A 21,876-nucleotide genomic window follows, 5' to 3' on the forward strand; every position below is an offset into this window, starting at 1 on the left:
AGGGTGACCTCTGGCTTACAGCGAGTGAGGAATTAAGGTCTTCAGATTCAGAAACGGAATCTTTGCCAACAGTCATGTGAGTGGGCCTGGAAGTGGCTCTTTTCCCTCAAGACTTCAGTTGAGATTGCAGACCTGGTTGATGTCTTAACTGCAACCTTATGAGACCATGAAGCAGAGGAGCCAGCTAAGCCATTACTGGATTGTTGCTTTAAGCTACTAAGATTTTTGGGTGATAAATACACAGAATAGATAATGAATACAGACACAAATATCTTCAAAATCTATGATCTATGTAACTCTTTCCCAAACCTTATTGTCACCAGTCTTCCAATCCTGTCCTTTGCACATTTACCATTCAGCCAATCCTTCAGCTTTTGCCCATGAATTGATGTAGGGTAATATTTCTAGCCACATGCTGTCTGGACAAGGCAGACCTATCTTGTTTCAAATAACATGAGAGATGTCCGAGAAATCAAATAATTAGGATTCAATTTTACTGTAATTTTTGAGGGCTTACTTTTTGAATGTGTTGTATGTTGTAAGGTATAAACTCAGTCATTTCCTCTTTAACATGCTTACATATTCTAGGGTCAGAAATCTTTTTTTTTTTTTTGAGACGGAGTCTTGCTCTGTCGCCCAGGCTGGAGTGCAGTGGCCGGATCTCAGCTCACTGCAAGCTCCGCCTCCCGGGTTCACGCCATTCTCCCGCCTCAGCCTCCCGAGCAGCTGGGACTACAGGTGCCCACCACCACGCCAGGCTAGTTTTTTTGTATTTTTTAGTAGAGACGGGGTTTCACCGTGTTAGCCAGCATGGTCTTGATCTCCTGACCTCGTGATCCGCCCGTCTCGGCCTCCCAAAGTGCTGGGATTACAGGCTTGAGCCACCGCGCCCGGCCCTTATCCTCATTTTCTATAACCTTCAGAAACTAGCTACAGTGCCACATCCTCAATGACATCTTCCCTGATTTCTCCCAATTGGTAAGAACAGTTCCTTTTAATGGACCTCCACAAGACTTTGCCTGAATACTGCTTTGCCTTTATCACAGCAGTTTATCCTGGATGGCATGTTTCTAAAGTGTGTTCTGAAGAAGGCTAGTAGTCCCTTGGAAGCTTCCACATAGAGAAGTGTTCTTAGGACATGTTAAGTCTAAAGAATTTTGTCTACTGCTCTTTGTCTCGGAGTTTCCTGATTTACATGAGCATACTGAAGATTCTAAAAGGATCTGCAATACAGAAAGTTTTTATCTTTAACTTACCATATTTAATCATTTTCACCTATTATCTACCATTAACTTTCAGAGCCCTTTTGCCATATACAGTATCTGCTTTCTTATTGTTGTATTTCTAGGTAGTCTATACATTATCTTATGCATTATAGTTACTTGATGATTGTTGAATGTGATGCATCTCGCTCCACACTCTGAGCCAGATTTTGGTAATGTTTTCTTGCAGGCAATTCTGCTAGAACTTTAACCAGGCCATCAGGAACTAAAGGAAATGAATTATTACTACTACCAGAGGGGGCTGACTGAGAAATTAGAACTGCTTGAGGCAACCATTAATGGAAGAAGTGAGGAAGATGAATACACGACACCACAGGAATTTAAATGGAACAATTATAAACTTTTGGAAGTCTTACCACTGGCTTGATGAAAGAAGACATAAAAATGATAAGAAACCCAATATTCAAATGAAATATTAGAGCATTAGTTCTAGTGAATAAAGTACTGATGAGTCAGCCCAGTCAGAGAAGCATCCAGCGTTTTCCAGGTGGTTTATTCATTTACCAACTTTGTGTGTGTGTGTGTGACAGAGTTTTGCTTTTTCGCCCAGGCTGGAGTGCAGTGACGTCATCTTGGCTCACTACAGGCTCCACCTCCCGGGTTCACGCCATTCTCCTGCCTCAGCCTGCCAAGTAGCTGGGACTACAGGTGCCCGCCACCACACCTGGCTAATTTTGTGTGTGTGTGTGTATTTTTAGTAGAGACGGGGTTTCACCACGTTAGCCAGGATGGTCTTGATCTCCTGACCTCATGATCCGCCTGCCTCGGCCACCCAAAGTGCTGGGATTACAGGCGTGAGCCACTGCACCCGGCCACATTTACCAACTTTTAATAAGGCACAGTTTGCCATGACGTGGTTGACTGTTGCGTAATCCATGTACGTACTATATTTGAAGATTTTAAATCTATTGTGACATGACTCCATGTGCTCCTGGTCTGCCTTCTAAGATGGTAAAGAGGAATCCGTTTTCTCCTAGGCTTTTATTAATAGAATCAGTGACCACTTTGCTGTGATCATTTTTCCCTTTAGCGTTGCCTTCAGAAGTACAATGTGCAGAAATTGGAAAGTGCTGTCATCTCTTTAGTGTCATCAAAAGCATTTCATTTTTAAACAGTAATAACCAAGATGCTCTAAGTGCCTTTGTCCCCAAAAAAATGAACTCAGATAAATGTTGCAACTTATTTTATTACTTGACATGCCTTCTGAAGAACATCTGTGTAAACAGAACCACATCATGCACACATTTCTGCCCTGCCACTTGGGACCGGCAGTACCTTTATTGTCCATTACTCAGTCTTAATTATACTCCTGGCACACAGGGTTCCAATATGAAGATATATTTTTTGGTATTTTGACCAATTTATGTTCATCATCTTATCTTTCTAAGCTATAAAAACAAACTGATATCAGAATGGCTTATTTAATCCTGTTTTAGCCTCCAACTTAAATTCTCCAAGTGAAAATGATTTATTAACATAAAAAAATAGCTGCTGACTATATGGGACCAATTCTTCAGAAATAACGAAAGCAGAAAGTAATTCATAGAGGTTAGAAAAGGTCATTTCCTTACAATTGAGAAGTTCTTTCATTTTGAGGCTATTGGTCAGAGGTACTACTAGGTTTAAACATTGTAATGAACATAGGAGATCAGCAATCAATAAAATGATACATTTCTTGTTTTGGTTTCTTGTTGTTGTTTTTAAGACAAAGTCTCCCTTTGTGGCCTGGGCTGAAGTGGTGCAGTGGCGCAATCTCAGCTCACTGCAGTGCTCCGCCTCCCGGGTTGAAGTGATTCTGCAGCCTCAGCCTCCCAAGTAGCTGGAACCATAGGCGCCGGCCACCATGCTTGGCTAATCTTTTGTATTTGTAATAGAGACAGCGTTTTGCCATGTTGCCCAGGCTGGTCTCGAACTTCTGAGCTCAGGAGAACAATACATTTCTTAAGGAAAATGCTTAACTTAAGATTGGCTGGCTACTTATCAAAATTCCCTTTCCTTTGGCTCTTATGAAAGAAATGGATTAACCCTAAGTACAATTGCAAAAATCACATAAATATATTTTATATTTGAATCTGAATGTTGGCTTGGCACTGAAATTGCATATAATAAATCAATTAGTGGGATTTAACTTTGACAATTCTTGATTGATGAACACAATTAAAACATTTTACTTGGAATTCATTCTGTGGCTTACAATTCCAGTATTGTAAAACCAGTGAAATCATGACAACATAAATGGTATGGACTATCTTCTAATATGTCTAAATATAAGTTCACTATGCTTCATAGCAACTCATTAACTAAACACATTTACAGATTTCTGGGAAGGGCTTCCAATTTCTTTTTCTTTTTAATAGACTTTTATTTTTTAGACCATTTTTAGGTTTACAGAAAAACTGAGCACAAAATACAGAGAATTCCCATCTCGTCCCTGCAATCACTTACCTTCACACACACAGTTTGTCCTACTGTTAGCATCTTGAATTAATGTCGTACATTTGTTACAATTGATGAACCAATATTGATACATTATTAATAACTAAAGCTCCTAGTTTATATGAGGGTTCAGTTTTTCGTGTCATACAAGTGTACAGGTTTTGACAAATACATACAATCAAGTATCCACAGTTATAGAACTATGCAGAGTAGTTTGGCTGCCCTAAAAATCTCCCGCGCATTACTTATTCACCCCTCCTTGTTCCCCATCTCCTGCTCCCTCAAACCTTGGGAATCACTGATCTTCTTTACTTTGCCTTTCCAGAATGTCATATCATTGGAACCATGCAGGATGGAGCTTTTTCTGACTAACTTCCTTCACTAAGCAATATACACTTCGGTTTCCTCCATGTCTCTTCATGGTGTGATATCTTCTATCACTGAATAATATTCCATTGTATGAATATATCACAGTTTGTTTATCCAGACACCTATTGAAGGACATTTTGGTTGCTGCCACCTTTTGGCAATTCTGCATAAAGCTGCTATAAACATTCACATGCAGGTTTTGTGTGAACATAAATTTTTAAGTGATTTGCCTAAATATCTAGGAGCACAATTGCTAGATGGTATTATAAGACTATATTTAGATTTGTAAGAAATGGCCACATTGTCTTCCACATTGGTTGTACTACATTGTATTCTCACTAGCAATGAATGAGAGTTCTTGTCCACCAACATTTGGTGTTGTCAGGGTCTTGTATTAGGTATATGGCTGTATCTCATTATTACCTATCTTACAACTTTCTAAAGATATAGAGCTTTGACCGTTTTCCATAATCTTATTTGCCATCTGTGTATCTTTTTTGGTATTTCTTCTTCTGTATTTGATATTTCTTCTTCTGTATATCTACTGTGTCCATTAGAGCCGATTGAACGTATGTGCTCCCATCCCAAATTTCTATGTGGAATCTCTAATCCCCAATGTGATGATTTGAAGGTGGGGACCTTTGGGAGGTAATTTGGTCATGAGGGTTAGGGATCAGTGCCATTATAAGAGGAGAATGAAATAGATCTTACCTCTTTCTCTCTCTGCTGTGTAAGAATAGCAAGAAACTGGACATCTGTAAACCAGGAATAGGGTCCACACCTAGAACCCAATCGTGGGGGCACCCTGATCTCAGACTTTCAGCCTCCAAAACTGTGAGAAGCAACTTTCTGTTGCTTAGGCCACCCAAACCATAGTAGTTTTGAGACAGCCAGGTGGGAGGAGGTCCTCAGAAAACCTCCAACCAGCTTGTGCACTCACTGGGGTGGAGCCTCAGGAGGTTCATGCACTTTGCAGGGGGGAGGAGCCTGTCTCCTCCTCTTCCTCTGTGGAACCTGGGATTTGAGCTGTGGGAAGCACTCTAACAGGGACTCTGGCCTTGGAGAGGATCCCTGTTTCACAACCCCCACCTTTTTTTCCCTTTCCACCCAATAAAACCCTGTTTTACTCATATTTCAAACCATCTGCGAGCCTAAATTTTCGTGGCCCGTGGGACAGACAAGGATCCCATCTTTAGCTGAACCAAGGAAAAGTTCTGCAACCATTTGCTGTAGTCGCCTGAACTAAGTCAGAGCCCTTAGCATATTAATTGTAGTTAAATTCCAAGTCTGATCGTTCCAAAATCTCTGCCATATCTGAGGCTAATCCTGATGTTTGCTTTGCCTCTTCAGACTATGTTTTGTCTTTTAGTGTCTGCTGTAATTTTTTGTTAAAATCCAAACATGGTGTATTGTGTGAAAGGAACTTTCATTAATGAAGTTTTATGCTTATCCTGGCTGGGAGTTAAGCTCCATTTACTGCTTGTTGTAGCTATAGGTGTCAGAAGCTAAAATTTCTTCTATTGCCCTTGTTTTTGTCTCCTCTGTTGTTTTTGGGTTTCCCTAAACCCAAAATATAACTGCAATTCTTTCGGTTATATTTCCCTGCTATTATACAGAAGCAGCTCCACTGACATGGTAGTAAAATGTAGAGAGAGAAGAGGCATTCTATAGTCCTTTGATTAGACCTCTGTCTTTTAGTGAGCCTATGCATTGGGAGGGATGACCCTAGCAAATGCTTCTTAGCTTCCCCTCTAACCATCTTAAGTGAGTCAGGAAGGCTGGAGAGGTTGGAGTTGGGTATTTCCCTCCCCTAGTGATGAAGGTTAGAAGAGGCTGAAATTGGGTATTTCCCTTACTCCACATGAGTTAGGCTGGTGAAGTAGCTTCCTTTGAGGGCAAGCCTTTGCTAAGAAGAGCAGAAGCTCTGGATGTATTTTAAAATTGTAACCTTTCCCCTCCCCATGCAGGAAGCTGGAGGGAATTTTTATTTTAACTGCATAGTGAGAACCTGGTGGTAAAAGTGATAAAAGTGTGGGGATCTCCTAAGGCTGTGCCCACAGAAGTTTTACTTTCTCAATCTAGTCCATGCTCATTCTTCAGCAATTGGTTTCAACCAGTTGCTGGCCTTAGTGGTGACTCCATCCCCTGTCAGCTGTGATCCTCTTTATCTACCTGTCGCTCTTTCTGTAGAGTTTTGGACTGGTGGCTGGCCCTCCATCCTCAATTTTTGGGTGGATCTAAGAAGAGTTGATGATTTTCAGAGCCTGGCTTTGCCATTGCTATGAGGACATGAGTAATGACCTCCAAACTCTTTACATGTCAAACTGAACTAGATGTCTCCTGCTTGTGTTTTTTTGCTTTGCACATTTTATGAAACAGAACTTTAATACTTTGACCAAATGATGTTTCAGACTTTGAATTTAGTATTTTTCCTGAGTTTTCCTATTAGCATTATTACACAAACATCATTTAATGTGATGACTTACATATGCATCCTAAAATTATAACCAGATATCACACATACAGGAAAATGTCAAAATCCACAACTGGGTTTTTAGTGCTTTACTTCTCAGAATATGAGGGAGCATCAAGACAGAGACAGTCTTTGTCAAATTTTCCCCGAAAAATGGCATGCTGGCTTTGATGGAAAGCGAAGACAGGCTTTTCAGTTCTGTGTGTAACATCAACCCAATGATGTGCTATAGACAAGTGACTTGCTTTTATTCTGTCTCAATTTCCTCATATAACAGTAGTAGTAACAGCAAGAGCAAAGATGTAATGAATACTAATTATATCAAGGCAGTATTCTTAACACTTTACATATATTATCATTAAATCCTCAAAGTAATTTAAGAGATGGAAAACATAAGGCATAAAAAGTTTAAGTGATTTATGCAGGGTTGCACAGCTAGTAAGTGGTGCAGACATGCTCTAAAGCCCTCCTCGTTAAACATGAGAAAAAAACCCAAACACCATGTGATGATGGAAGTGAAGAGTATCCTAGGCAGAGGAATAAGAACAATAAGCTTATTTCTACTCTCATGTCTTTGCAAAGATAGAAATAAGTTCCAAATGTTTGAAGGACACAAACGTCCAATTTGACTACAGCAAAATAAATAAAGTAAAAAAAATGGGAGAAGATGAGATTAGAGAGGGCTTGTGTCATAATAGCTAATGTTTATCAAGTTCTATTAATTATTAGGTACTGTTGTATTTTATGTTTGTTTTCTTTTAATTCTCAAACAACACTGAAAAGTAGTTCTAATAGTAATCATTACTGTTGTTATTAACACTATTGACAGGCAAAACACATGTGACATAATTTTTTTAAAAACTTCAAAATAACTTATGGATAAGAAAGAAATAATGAAAATGGCAATTTTTATTTATTTATTTATTTATTTTTTTTTTATTTTTATTTTTATTTTTTTTTTGAGACAGAGTCTCGCTCTGTCTCCCAGGCTGGAGTGCAGTGGCCAGATCTCAGCTCACTGCAAGCTCCGCCTCCCAGGTTTACGCCATTCTCCTGCCTCAGCCTCCCGAGTAGCTGGGACTACAGGCGCCTGCCACTTCGCCCGGCTAGTTTTTTGTATGTTTTAGTAGAGACGGGGTTTCACCGGGTTAGCCAGGATGGTCTCGATCTCCTGACCTCGTGATCCGCCCGTCTCGGCCTCCCAAAGTGCTGGGATTACAGGCTTGAGCCACCGCGCCCGGCCGAAAATGGCAATTTTTAAAAAGATCTGACTGCCACAGTGCATATAAGACTTTTAAGATACAGGTGAATTGGTGCTTTGAGGCAGATAGAAAAATAAATAAAAAGTGACCATTGAAACAATCATTGTAAGAATTTGGAAAGGCAACAAAGGAAAAGCCCAAGAAAGAAAGAAAAAATTATTTTAAAATTTTAATAAAATATAAAGAATAGGATCAACAAAACAAATAGCTCAATCTTAGAGAAATCTATTCAAATAGTCCTTTCAAACCTCTGGCAAAATATATTAAGAAAAAGTAAAGTACAAATAAGAATATTAAAAATGAAAGTGGCCAAGAGTAGAGTCAAAAATATTTTTATAACAGCAAGCTATGGTATTTGCAAAATAAAAAATAAATAAAGGATTAAAAATAAAAACTAAATAACATATCAAATAGATAAATCTGAATAAAAGCAAGATGAAGAAGCATAGCTAGATGATGATAATTAAACGTTTAAAATACTCAAAGAAATATTAAATATATTTTGGATTAAAAAATGTACTACAAGTATAGAAGCATGGATGGAAAAGACTCATAACCAACTTCAGAACTGTGGCTACAACTCCAGGTGGAGACCAGCATTTACACTGATTTCAAGGTATGGAGATTTTTGCAGCAAATATGTAATGCAGATCTGGACTCCAGATTCACTAGTAATAAAAGGCACAGGTATTCATTTTGGGATAAGATTTCGTTTCTTTCATCTAAGCTAGGTATAATTTTCCTTTTCTGCCCTCTGAACTGCTAGGGGAGTTTTTATGCACTGGGGTTGTACATATACAGGGGTCTCAGTTTCACCTTTTTTGCCTCAAGTAGTTAAGTCCCATCTGCTGGCTTTCCATGTGTTATTTTAAAAATAGCTTTGTTGAGATATTGCAGTAAACATGCAATAAGTTTCCCCATGTCCCTCTAGTCGTCTCCCCCTGTCTCCTTTTCCTACTCCCCTTCCCATCTCTTTTGCCAAGAAAAAAACTGATCTGATTTCTGTCACAATAGATCAGATTAGATTTTCTACTATTTTATATAAGTACGGTCTTAAGACTCTTTTTTTTTGGTCTGCCTTCTGTTGTTTTGCATAATTACTTTGAGATTCATCCATGTTTTAGTGTGTATCAATTCTTTATTCTTTTTATTGTTGAGCAGTATTCCATCGCATGAATATACTGTAGTTTGTTTATCTATTAACCGGTTGATGAGCATTTGGGTTGTTTTCAGTTTTCGGCTATTAGATATAAATCTACTGTGAGCATTCATGTATAAGGCTTTGTATGAACATATATTTCCTTTTCTTTACAATAAATACTTAGGAATAGAATGACTGGATTACATGGTAGATGCATATTTAATTTTTAAAGATACTATCCAACGTCTTCCGAAGTGGTTGTGCCATTTCATACTCCTAAAGTGTATGAGAGTTTCAGTTCCTCTGTATTCTTGACCACACTTGGTATCATCAGTCTTTTTAATTTTAGCCATTCTAATAAGTGTTGTAGCAGTATCTCTTAGAAGTTTTAATTTGCATTTGCCCAATAATTTATAATGTCAGGCAGCTTTTCATGTGCTTATTTGCCATAAAGTTACCTTTTGTGATAAAATTTTGCCTGTTTCTAAAATTGTACTGTTTGTTTGCACATTGTTAAATTGTGAGAAATTTTAAAAATATTCTGCATAAAGATCTTTTATGAGATATTAACCTTACAAATGCATTCACTCAGTCTGCAGATTGTCTTTTTATTCTCTTTACACTGTCTTTTGAAGAGCAGAAGTATTTAATTTTTGATTAAGTCCAATTTATCAATTCTTTTTTTTTTTTTTTTTTGAGATGGAATTTTGCACCGTTGCCCAGGCTGGAGTGCAGTGGCGCAATCTCTGCTTACTGCAACCTCCGCCTCCTGGGTTCAAGCAATTCTCCTGCCTCAGCATCCCGAGTAGCTGGGACTACACGCACGTACCACCACGCCCGGCTAATTTTTTGTATTTTTAGTAGAGACGGGGTTTCACCGTGTTAGCCAGGATGGTCTCGATCTCCTGACCTTGTGATTCACCCACCTCAGCCTCCCAATGTGCTGGGATTACAGGTGTGAGTCACCGTGCCTGGCCTATCAATTCGTTCTTCAACATTATGCTTTTGATGTTGTATCTAAGAAACCTTAGCTTAACTCAAGCTCACAAAATTTTTGTCCTATGTTTTCTTCCAGAAGCTGTGTAATTTTTGATTTTACATTAGACATACTGTCCTTTGAGTTAATTTTTGTATGTAGTGCAGTATAGCTTAAAGCTCATTTTTTTTTTTTTTTTTTTTTGTTTAGTGGATATCTGTCTGTTCCAGTACCATTTGTTGAAAACACTATTCTTTCTCCACTAAATTGTCTTTGAATGTGTTGAAAATCAGTTGTCCATGGATATGTGGGTCTTTTTCTGAAGTCTTCATTCTGTTTTATTAACTAAAATAGTCTATCTTTATACTAAAACCACACGGTCTTGATTACTATCACTTTATAATAAATGTTGAAATCAGGTAATGCTAGTTTTCCAAATCTGTTTTTCTTTTTTGAAGTTGGACAGTTATTCTAGATCTTGTATATTTACATATGAGTCTTTTGTTAGTTTGTTTGAGACGGAGTCTCTCTCTGTCGCCCAGATTGGAGTGCAGTGGGTGATCTCGGCTCACTGCAACCTCCACCTCCCAGATTCAAGCGATTCTCCTGCCTCAGCCTCCTGAGTAGCTGGGATTACAGGCACGTGCCACCATGCCAGGCTAATTTTTGTATTTTTGGTAGAGACGGGGTTTCACCATGTTGGTCAGGCTGGTCTCGAACTCCTGACCTCATGATCTGCCCACCTCGGCCTCCCAAAGAGTTGGGATTACAGGCATAAGCCACCGTACCCGGCCACATATGAGTTTTAAAATCAGTTTATCAATTTATACTCCCTTCCCCACCCCCAGATAGACATGAGTGGGACATAAGATTTTGAGTGGGATTTCATTGATCTAAAGATCAACTTGAGGGTTAATTAACATCTTAACAATATTGAGTCTTTTGACTCATAAACATGACATGTCTTTCCATTTATTTAGGTCTTTTTAAAATTTCTTCAAGTAATGTGCTATAATTTTCAGTGTATTGGTCTTTTACATCTTTTGTAAGATTTATCCCTACATAGTCATATTGCTTGATAGTATTGTAAATGGTATTTTAAAAAATTTAAATTTCAAAACATTTAAATTTCTGATCATATTAACAATGTATAGGATGTAGAAATGTAAAACACTTTTAAATGGATCTTATATCATACAATCTTGATAAACCCACTTGTTTATCAAGAAGTTTGTTTTTACAGATTCATAAAATTTTCTAGAAGTTTTTTTATAGATTCCAAAAATTTTTCTTCATACACAATTATAGATTCTAGGTTCTAGAAGTATATTCTAGATTCTAGAAGTATTTATAGACAATTATAGATTCTAAAAGTGTTTTCATAGATTCCATAGAAGTTTCTTCATAGACAATTATTGCCTCTTCAGATAACAACAGTTTTACTTCTTTGTTCCCCAAATTGGATGTTTTAAAATTTATTTTTCCTTTTCTTTTTTTTTTGAAATGGAGTCTCGCTCTGCTACCCAGGCTGGAGTGCAGTGGCCTGATCTTGGCTCACTGCAAGCTCCACCTCTCAGGTTCAGGTCATTCTCCTGCCTCAGCCTCCAAAGTAGCTGGGAGTACACGTGCCTACCACCATGTCCGGCTAATTTTGTGTATTTTTAGTAGAGACGGGGTTCAGTGTGTCAGCCAGGATGGTCTCGATCTCCTGACCTCATGATCTGCCTGCCTCTGGCCTCCCAAAGTGCTGGGATTACAGACAGGAGCCACTGCGCCTGGCCTAAAATTTCTTTTTCTTTCCGTATTGCACTGGCTAGAATCTCCTGCATAAGACTGGTTAGAAAGGCTGAGAAAGGACATTCTTGTTGTTAATTTTAAGGAAAAAACATCTAGTCTTTTTGTATGACAAGTACTATGATTTCGATGTTTCTATCTTTTGATTTCTGCCTTGAGAAAAATTTTTTCTAGGCTAAGGAAAAACAGTTTTGAAAGTCAGAGCATCATCAAACCAAGAACAGTGATTGCACTAGATATCATTAGTCTTGGTACTCAATATTCAAATATCACATTCAATACTTTTCAAAATAAGGGGTGGTTGGAGTTAAGTATTTTGTTATTGATAAAAATTTTGGTTCAAGCACTAAAATTGCTAATGGAAATTTCCTTTTTGACAATAGTGTGGGTAGGTTTCAAGGGATATAAGGTAAATTCTATATGTAAATGTTTATTTTACATATATTTTTTTCACTTTTTTTGTGGTTATTGTCATTTCATAAGTGCTGGGAGAAATCTCTTCTCCATATATTCTTAATTTCTTCTTATTAGTCAGCATTTCATGACCGCAAAGTACTATTATGGTAATTTTTATAAATATATATATATATTTACAATTATAAAAGTAATATATGTTTTATTTAAAAGTTTTGGAAATTCAGAAAAATGTAAAGGAAATCAAAGTTACCGATAAGTCCATATCTTACAGAAATATTTTTAACATTTTGGTATATGTGTTTCCATAATGTCACATATTTCCAAGTAATTATGTATATGCAACACACATATAGGCAGGTAGTTTCATTTGGTAATTACTGTATAGAAAACTTAATATATAAAACTTTGTACCTTCTGCTTCTGGTTATAAATGAGGTAGCTTATATCACACAAATCCTCCTATTATGAACTACCATAAAAAATTGAAGAAGAAAAAAGCAACTTAAAACATCTGTTTGAAGGCATTGGGGAGCCGCCAAGAAAGCCAGGATTTAGAACACCAGATTGAAGTACAGAGGAAAGCATAAAGGCCTAACAGGCATGTACTTGGGGTCCCAGCAGGAGGGACAAGGGAGTGGGCTGAGGGCTTTCCAGAATTGAAATACACATGCACACACACGCGCGCGCGCGCACACACACACACACCCCTAAATCACAGATTTAAGAAACTCTATAAACCAAAACCTGGATAAATGGAAAGAAAATCACTCCTAGCGCATCATAGTGTAGCTTCTGAAAGACCAAATCAAAGATATACTTTAACAACAGTGATAGAAAACAGACAAATTACCTTTCAAAGAGCTATAGTGATATAAAAAAACACTTTAAAAAATAAAAATAATGGAAGAAAAAGATCATGGAATTTCAGTGTTGAAAGAAAACAACTGCAAACCTGAAATTTAATATCCAGTGAAACATTTCTTTAAAAAAAGTTGGGCAAAATAAAGATACTTCAAAACAATAACAATAGCAGTAAAAGTTTATCAACACCAGAATGCACTTAAAATATTAAGTGAATTCGTTAGGTAGAAGAAAAGTGATACCAGATGGAAGCATAGTAATGCAGGAAGGAACAGGGAACACTGGAAGCACAAACGTGTGGGTAAATATAAAGGCATATTGCCCATTTGAAAGTAATAATAATGTTTTATAGAGTTTTGAACATATGCAGATTTAGAATATATGTTAACAGTTGCACATAAGGAAGAGGGCAGTAAATGGAGTTTAGTGTTAAAAAGTTTTTGCGGCCGGGCGCGGTGGCTCAAGCCTGTAATCCCAGCACTATGGGAGGCCGAGACGGGTGGATCATGAGGTCAGGAGATCGAGACCATCCTGGCTAACACGGTGAAACCCCGTCTCTACTAAAAAAAAAAAATACAAAAAAAAAACTAGCTGGGGGAGGTGGCGGGTGCCTGTAGTCCCAGCTACTCCGGAGGCTGAGGCAGGAGAATGGCGTAAACCCGGGAGGCAGAGCTTGCAGTGAGCTGAGATCCGGCCACTGCACTCTAGCCCGGACGACAGAGTAAGACTCCGTCTCAAAAAAAACAACAACAACAAAAAAGTTTTTGCATTGTCTGGGAGCCTGTAAAAACAATAATTTAAAGTAGATATTAGTAAGTTAAGGATATATATAATCTCTAGTATATGTCCAAAAGAATCATTAAAGCTTGTAGAAATAATAAGTTAATGGAGTGGGAGAAAGTAAACAATAAAAAAATTAATTAATCCAAAATAATGTAAGAAAGGAAAACAGAATGGAAACGAGATAGGAAAAATAGAGGACAAAGCATATAGCAGGTGTATATCCTTGTCTTAATCTGTTCAAGCTGTTATAATGAAATACTATACACCAGGTGGCTTCTAAACAACAGAAATTTATTTCTCACAGTTCTGGAGGTTGGGAAGTCCAAGAACAAGAGTCTGGCAAATTTGAAGTCCAATGACCATCTTTTTTGCTATAACTCACAAAGCAGTAAGGATGAGGGATTTCCTTGGAGCCTCTTTTATATGGGCCCGCATCTCATTCATTAGGGCTCTGCCCTCATGACCTAATAATCACCTCCCAAGGGTCACCTCCTAATACCATCACATTGAAGATTAGGTTTCAATATGTGAATTTTGGGGAGACACATATATTCAAACCATAACATTCCCCTTTTGGCTCCCCCCAAATTCATGTTCTTCTCATATCCGAAATACATTCATTCCATCCCAATAGTCCCCAAAATCTTAATTTGCTCCAGCATCAACTCAAAAGTTTAAAGTTCAAAGTCTCATTTAAAAATCAGATACGAGTGAGACTCACAGCACAATTCATTCTGAGGCAAACTGCTGTTCAGATGGGAACCTGTGAGATTGAACATGTTGTGTGCTTCCAAAACACAACAGTGGGACCAGGCATAAGACAGATATTCCCATTCCAAAGGGAGAAAGAGGAAAGAAGAAATTCATAGCAGGTGTTTCCCAAGTCCAAAATCGAACAGAGCAAACATTAAGTCTTTTTTGGGGGGATGGGGAGTGGGGACAGAGTTTTGCTCTTATTGCCCAAGCTGGAGTACAATGGTGCAATCTCCCTCACTGCAACCTCTGCCTCCCAGGTTCAAGTGATTCTCCTGCCTCAGTCTCCCCAGTAGCTGGGATCACAGGTGTGTGCCACCACACCTAGCTAATTTTTGTATTTTTTTCAGTAGAGACAGGGTTTGACCATGTTGGCCAGGCTGGTCTCCAACTCCTGACCTCAAGTGATCTACCCACCTCGGCCTCCCAAAATATTGGGATTGCAGGCGTGAGGCACCGTGCCCAGCCAACATTAAATCTTAAGTCTTAAAAATAATCTTTGGTTCCATGTCCCATTTCCAGACATACTGAATGGTGAACCTGTCTCCACAGCTTTGGGCAGCCCTGCTCCCAGGGCAGCTTGGTGCCTGGCTTGCATCCTGGCTCCCTGGGACTAGAATCACACACTGGCTGCTCTACTGCTCTGGGTCAAGGAAGCAGATCTGCCCCAGTTGTGCTGGGCATTGGGCTTCACAGGGACTCTCTGTGGTGCTCCACACCTTCGGAGGCTTTTGCACTCTGTGCCTTTACGAGGGCACTAATTCCATTAATGAGGGCTCTGTTCTTAGTACCTAGTCACCTCCCAAAAGCCCATACCCAAATACTATCAATTGAGGATTAGCTTTCAATATGTAATTTTTGGGGAGACAAAAACATTCAGACCATAACAACCCTAATACTATCTTTAACTACATTTAATATGCTATGAACTCAATACTTCAATTCAAAGACATTGTCAGACTGGATTAAAACAAATGTTCTAATGCTTACATGGGATCCACATTACATACAAAGACACAGAAAGGTTTAAAGTAAAAAGATTTTTTTAAAAAAGCTATTCCATGATAATATTAATGGAAAAACAGTTAATGTAGCTGTAATGAAATCAAACAAAAGTGGCCACATACAGCAAGAAGTAGGAATCTAGTTAGAGATGTTAAAATGATACAAGGTAATATATACCTAAAATATTATAATTATATGTGATATATTCTGTATTATAATGTTAAATGTATAATCATTTGATAAAATAAAATAACATGATGATAAAATCATTATAATCAGACTATCAAGATGAAAGGGTAAATTCCACAGGAAAATACAGCGATCTTAAACTCATGTACCCTTAATAAAACAGCATCAAATTATGTAGTGAAAACTGGCCAGTCATGGTGGCTTGCACCTGTAATCCCAGCACTTTGGGAGGCCACGGCAGGTGGATCACTTGAGGTCAGAAGTTCAAGACCAGTCTGGCCAACATGGTGAAACCCCATCTCTACAAAAAATACATTAAAAAAAAAAAGTAAAAGAAAATTAGCTGAGCGTGGTGGTGTGCCCCTGTAGTCCCAGCTACTCGGGAGGCTGACACAGGAGAATCACTTGAACCCAGGAGGCACAGGCTCCCACCACCATACTTCAGCCTGGGTGATGGAGTGAGTGAGACTCTATCTCAAAAAAAAAAAAAAAAAAAAAATTATGTAGTACAAATTGACAGCATACAATGAAAGCATAAGTAGAGAAATTCACACTCATTAATTGAAATTTTCCCCCATCCTTTCAGTAACTAATGAGACAGTTAGATAAAAGTATTAACAGAAGCCAGGCACGTGGCTCACACATGTAATCCCAGCACTTTGGGAGGCTGAGGCTGGTGGTTCCCTTGAGCTCAGGAACTCGAGACCCACCTGGGCAACATAGTGAGACCCCATCTCTATGAAAAATACAAAAAATTAGTCTAGTGTGGTGGTGCGCACCTGTAGTTCCAGCTACTAGGGGGGCTGAGAGGGGATGATTACTTGTGCCAAGGAGGTTGAGGCTGCAGTGAGCTGCGATTGTGCCACTGTACTCCAGCCTGAGTGACAAAGCAAGACCCAGTCTCAAAAAAAAAAAAAAAAAAAAAAATCAATAGACAAATTTGAACAACATAGTAAATTTGACTAGTTGACAAATTTAGAATTTTGCACCCAACAAATGCAGAACAATTTTTCAAGTACACGTGAAATAATTAGAAAACAACTATACACTGGGGGGTAAGATTCAAAAAATATCTATGAATTGAAGTCATACTGAATATGTTCTCAGTTTACAGTGTAATTAAACAGGAAATCAACAACAAAAAGGGTAGAAAATCTCCAAATGGTTGAAGATGATCAACTATATACATACATGTGTATATACACACAAACATGCACACACATGTATATACACATGTATAAACTATATACATACATGTGTATATACACACAAACATATATACACATGTGTATATGTGTATACAAACATGCACACATGTGTATGCACGTGTGTGTATAAACTATATACACACGTGTGTATATATACACACATATACACGTGTGTATATGTGTATACACATGTGTGTATATATGTGTGTGTATATAGTTGATCATCTTCAACCGTTTGGAGATTTTCTATTATATGTATTTCTTCTTTAACTTTATATGGTGTTTTATCATATAGTGTTTCTTATGGACAAAGCTTAAGAATCATCTGTTATTTTTTTCACAGAAAGCATGAAACGGCAGGGGAGCTGATTTGTATAGATCCTGGTAAAAAGATAATTGAGTAGGTAAATTCCAGGGAGCTTTTGTACAGTGGATCCCCCTGTCAGTGGCTTTGGAGTCCCTAGTTTCAGTTACTCGTGGTCAACTGTGGTCTAAAAATATTAAACTGAAAAGTCCAAGAATAAACAGTTCCTAAGTTTTCAATTGTGTGGGGTTCTGATTGGCGTGATGAGATTCAGCCATCTTACTCCTTCCCACAGAGGGTGAGTCCTCCCTTTGCCCAGCGTTTCCCTGCTGTCTACACTATCCACCTGTTAGTCACTTCACATTCTGGGTTATTAGATGACTGTGGCAACGACCAGTGCGGTATGTTCAAGTCGCCCTGATTTTACTGACTTTTTGCCCTTATTTCTCTCTGGCTCCAAAGTGCAAGAGAAGTGATGCTGGCAATTTAGATATGCCAAAGAGAAGCTGCAAATGCCTCCTTTAAATTAAAAGGTAAAACTTCTGGACTTAATAAGAAAAGAAAAAAAAAATCATATGCAGAGGTTGCCAAGATCTACTAGAAACAAATCTTCTATCCATGAAAATGTGAAGAAGAAAAAAGAAATGCATGATAGTTTTGCTGTTGCATCGTTTTTGGATGGAAGAACAGAAACATGTTCCCACTGATGGCAATGGGTACTATCCATGGTTTCAGGCATCCACTGGGGCTCTTGGAACCTATCCCCCACAGGTATGGGAGGGTTACTGTATTTCTGGCCCTACAGTCTTCTACTGGCGACTTTAGGTTTCTCGGGATCTTAGGCCCCTTTCTCTAAGATGCATCCTAGAGGACCAGAATTGCACTTTATTTGGGCTTTGCCTGCTTTTGTGGAAGGGAAGTTTACTAGAGGATATAATTTCGTGTTTTAATTTGCTGTCTCTCCTAAAGGGAATGTGGGGGGGGGGGGGGGGGGGAAGCAGAAATTGGAAATAACCAATATTTAGTTAATTTCATTAGATTCTCAGGGGAACTGGTGAGGAACCTAAGATGGTTTCCGCTTCCTAAAGGAAGAATCCAAGGTCCAGAGAAATAGCAACAGAGGAGTTCAAGACTGCCCCTGCTAGTCCTTCCTTGGCTACTCTCCGGTGTGATGGCAGGATAGCTTTCATTTGCAGGAGAATCGGGCATGTGTGTGGATAAGTAGAGAATGTGTTGAAAAACTTGCAACATTTTATGAAATATGCATTGTCATGATTCTTTAAAAGGCTTTGCGGAAGCCGTTTGTCTTTACTGATCAAGTCTTCACTTACACAAAAGTAGAAGTAGAAGTAGTTTTAGAAAACATACTAACAATCTTCTATCCCCTTGAAGACCAGCGTAGCAGAAAACAGGTGATTTGCATTATAAAATTGCACTCACAGATTTCACATTACATTAGCCCATTTGTGTTACGGTGTTTAAAAAAATGCAACAGAAGCCCCCACTGCATTGTTCTCCTTTAAAAATAGATCACTTACAACCTAACTTTGTTTTTCTTAAATTCGATTCTTAACAGGAGAGCTTTCTATTATTTCAGATGGAGTGAGGTTGCACTACTAGGATGGAAGAAAGGAATCCCTTAATTTTGGGGGGAGTTTCTGTTCTCTGTTAGTTCCAAGACCATTTTACTGGGGGTGGGGGTTGGGCTCGGCGGTCGGGGCAGTGGAATGCAGTCGCGGCTGCGCCATCCCTGCACTTCCAGGCGCGCGGGAGGGACCCGCGGGGACACGAGCTGTGGACTCTGGCGAACGCGGGGAGGCAGACATCCGGAGGCGGACAACTAGCCAGCAGGCGTCTCAGCCTCCCAGCAGCCAGTGGGCTCCTCTCCTGACAGCTCCAGGAAAGGCTGGAGCTGGCCGTTCCCGGACAGCCAGGTAAGGTAAAGACTGCTGTTGAGCTTGCTGTTACTGAGGGCGCACAGACCCTAGGGAGACCGAAGCTTGCCACTGCGGGATTCGGTGGGGTGACCTGGGTCTACTGAAGTTTCCTAAAAGAGAGGAGGAGGGTTTGTATTTTTCCTACAAAGGGGAGGATTCTTCTCTCTCTAGCACTTCGTTTAATGTATTCAACTGGTAGAAGTGAGATTTCAACAGGTAGCAGAAGCGCTCACGTGGAAGAGGTTTAGGGCGCGGCGGCGCCCCCCTCCGCACACACACACACACCTCAGGACCGCGCCTTTTTCTAAAGTTACACGTCGACGAACTAACCTATGCTTTAAACTCCTCTTTCCAGTCCCGTGAATCCGCAGCGACAGTGGGCCGTGGGGTGGCTGGGAACGGCACCCTTCTCCAGAAAAACTAGAGAACGGCTTGGAGAGCTGAAGCGAGCGTCCGCGAGCAGGTCCGTGCAGACCCGGGCTTCGGGACCGCTGAGCTCCGTGGGGCGGCCGTGGGGGACGCCGGGTCGCCGGCTCCTGTGCCCTCGTTGAGATGGACAACGCCTCGTTCTCGGAACCCTGGCCAGCCAACTCATCGTGCCTGGACCGGGCGCTGAGCTGCTCCAACGCGTCGACTCTGGCGCCGCTGCCGGCACCGCTGGCGGTGGCTGTGCCGGTTGTCTACGCGGTGATCTGCGCCGTGGGTCTGACGGGCAACTCCGCCGTGCTGTACGTGTTGCTGCGGGCGCCCGGCATGAAGACCGTCACCAACCTGTTCATCCTCAACCTGGCCATAGCCGACGAGCTCTTCACGCTGGTGCTGCCCATCAACATCGCCGACTTCCTGCTGCGGCAGTGGCCCTTCGGGGAGCTCATGTGCAAACTCATCGTGGCTATCGACCAGTACAACACCTTCTCCAGCCTCTACTTCCTCACTGTCATGAGCGCCGACCGCTACCTAGTGGTGTTGGCCACTGCGGAGTCGCGCCGGGTGGCCGGCCGCACCTACAGCGCCGCGCGCGCGGTGAGCCTGGCCGTGTGGGGGCTCGTCACACTCGTCGTGCTGCCCTTCGCAGTCTTCGCCCGGCTCGACGACGAACATGGCAGGCGCCAGTGCGTGCTGGTCTTCCCGCAGCCCGAGGCCTTCTGGTGGCTCGCGAGCCGCCTCTACACGCTCGTGCTGGGCTTCGCCATTCCGGTGTCCACCATCTGTGTCCTCTATACCACGCTGCTGTGCCGGCTGCATGCCATGCGGCTGGACAGCCACGCCAAGGCCCTGCAGCGCGCCAAGAAGCGGGTAACGTTCCTGGTGGTGGCGATCCTGGCCGTGTGCCTCCTCTGCTGGACGCCCTACCACCTGAGCACCGTGGTGGCGCTCACCACCGACCTCCCGCAGACGCCGCTCGTCATCGCTATCTCCTACTTCATCACCAGCCTGAGCTACGCCAACAGCTGCCTCAACCCCTTCCTCTACGCCTTCCTGGACGACAGCTTCCGCAGGAACCTCCGCCAGCTGATAACTTGCCGCGCGGCCGCCTGACTCCCCCATCGTCCGGCTACGCAAATGCCCCGCCACCCCTGGCCCGCGCAGGAGGAGCCGCCGCCAGAGTGCGGGACCTGACAGGCCTCCTAGGCCTCCCGGGAAAACTGACTCGCGCCCCATCCCCTACCTAGCAGATCGGAAGCGCCGCGGCAGCGCCCGCAGGTTGACCTTGCCCTCCAGGTGATGCGCGTCCACGCCGCGTGAGGAGCACTGCGGCTAAGATCGCCACGCCGAGCGCTACCTCACGCCGAGGTAGAGGTAGAGGAGGGCAGAGGAGGAGGCGGGTATTGCTGGGAACCACCCACTCCCTGCCCTGCTCCCTGCTCTCTGCTCCCCCACCCCGAGCCCTGGTCGTCTGGAACCTGGCTGGAGTAGGAGCTCTCTGCGCCTTCGAAGGGAGGCCCGAGGACGCTGCGGGCGCCCCTAGGCGTCGGCTCCGCGGGGCCCCTGCTGTAGCTGGCGCACAGCCCGGGCGGGTCACCTTGTCCTCCGCGCGCTCTGGGAAGAGGGTTGGGCGCGAGCGTTTGGCGCCCACCCTGTGAGACGCACTTGCCCTGGAGCCGCGCGTGGGGACCGCTGCCGAGGCCGCCAGCGTCTCTTCAACTCGGGAAAACACACCAACTCGGGGTGCCCCATCGGGGTGTGAGTACACCCCTGTGTAGGTGTGGTGTGCGCGCGTTTGCGGAGGCATGAGATGCCAGGAAGGAGGGTGGCGCTTGGCTGTGACTGCCTAGGATGTGAAACGAATAGTGATCCTTCTTCCTGTGTGCCCCAACTCCTTCTTTTCTTTGCCTTTTCTCTTTCCTATCCGTAATCTCCCCTGAAAATGTCTCAGACTCCCTGAGCAAGGAACCCGGAGTAGCCCGGGCGCGCGGTTCCGGCGCCCCCTGGAGGAGCCAGAGGCTGGGCGCTTAGCGTCCGAGAACCGCGGGGCTTTGTGGTGGAGCGCTCGGGCTGAGCGCGCTTCACAGCGCTGCGGCGCACTGGTCATCGCTGCTTCTAGAGGACGCCAAGCCCCACGCCCCATTCCCCCAATTGGCCTCGTCTCTTGTCTGACTTAGACCAGTTTGTTGTAACTGTTCATGTGTGTACTGTTTTTCAGGACTGAAAACTTTATAGATAATGTACATGTCTTAATCTCAC

At 41.8% G+C, this 21,876-nt stretch overlaps 1 protein-coding gene across 1 annotated transcript; it reads left to right on the plus strand.

Moving 5' to 3' along the window:
• Positions 1-19,743: 19,743 nt before the first annotated feature.
• On the plus strand, positions 19,744-20,944 carry NPBWR1 (neuropeptides B and W receptor 1). Its single transcript, XM_023184211.2, has one exon. The coding sequence runs from the start codon at positions 19,744-19,746 to the stop codon at positions 20,728-20,730; it is 987 nt and encodes a 328-aa protein (XP_023039979.1). The 3' UTR covers positions 20,731-20,944.
• Positions 20,945-21,876: the final 932 nt, after the last annotated feature.

Source organism: Piliocolobus tephrosceles, chromosome 7 (genome assembly GCF_002776525.5).
Source record: "Piliocolobus tephrosceles isolate RC106 chromosome 7, ASM277652v3, whole genome shotgun sequence".
Lineage (NCBI taxonomy): Eukaryota > Metazoa > Chordata > Mammalia > Primates > Cercopithecidae > Piliocolobus > Piliocolobus tephrosceles.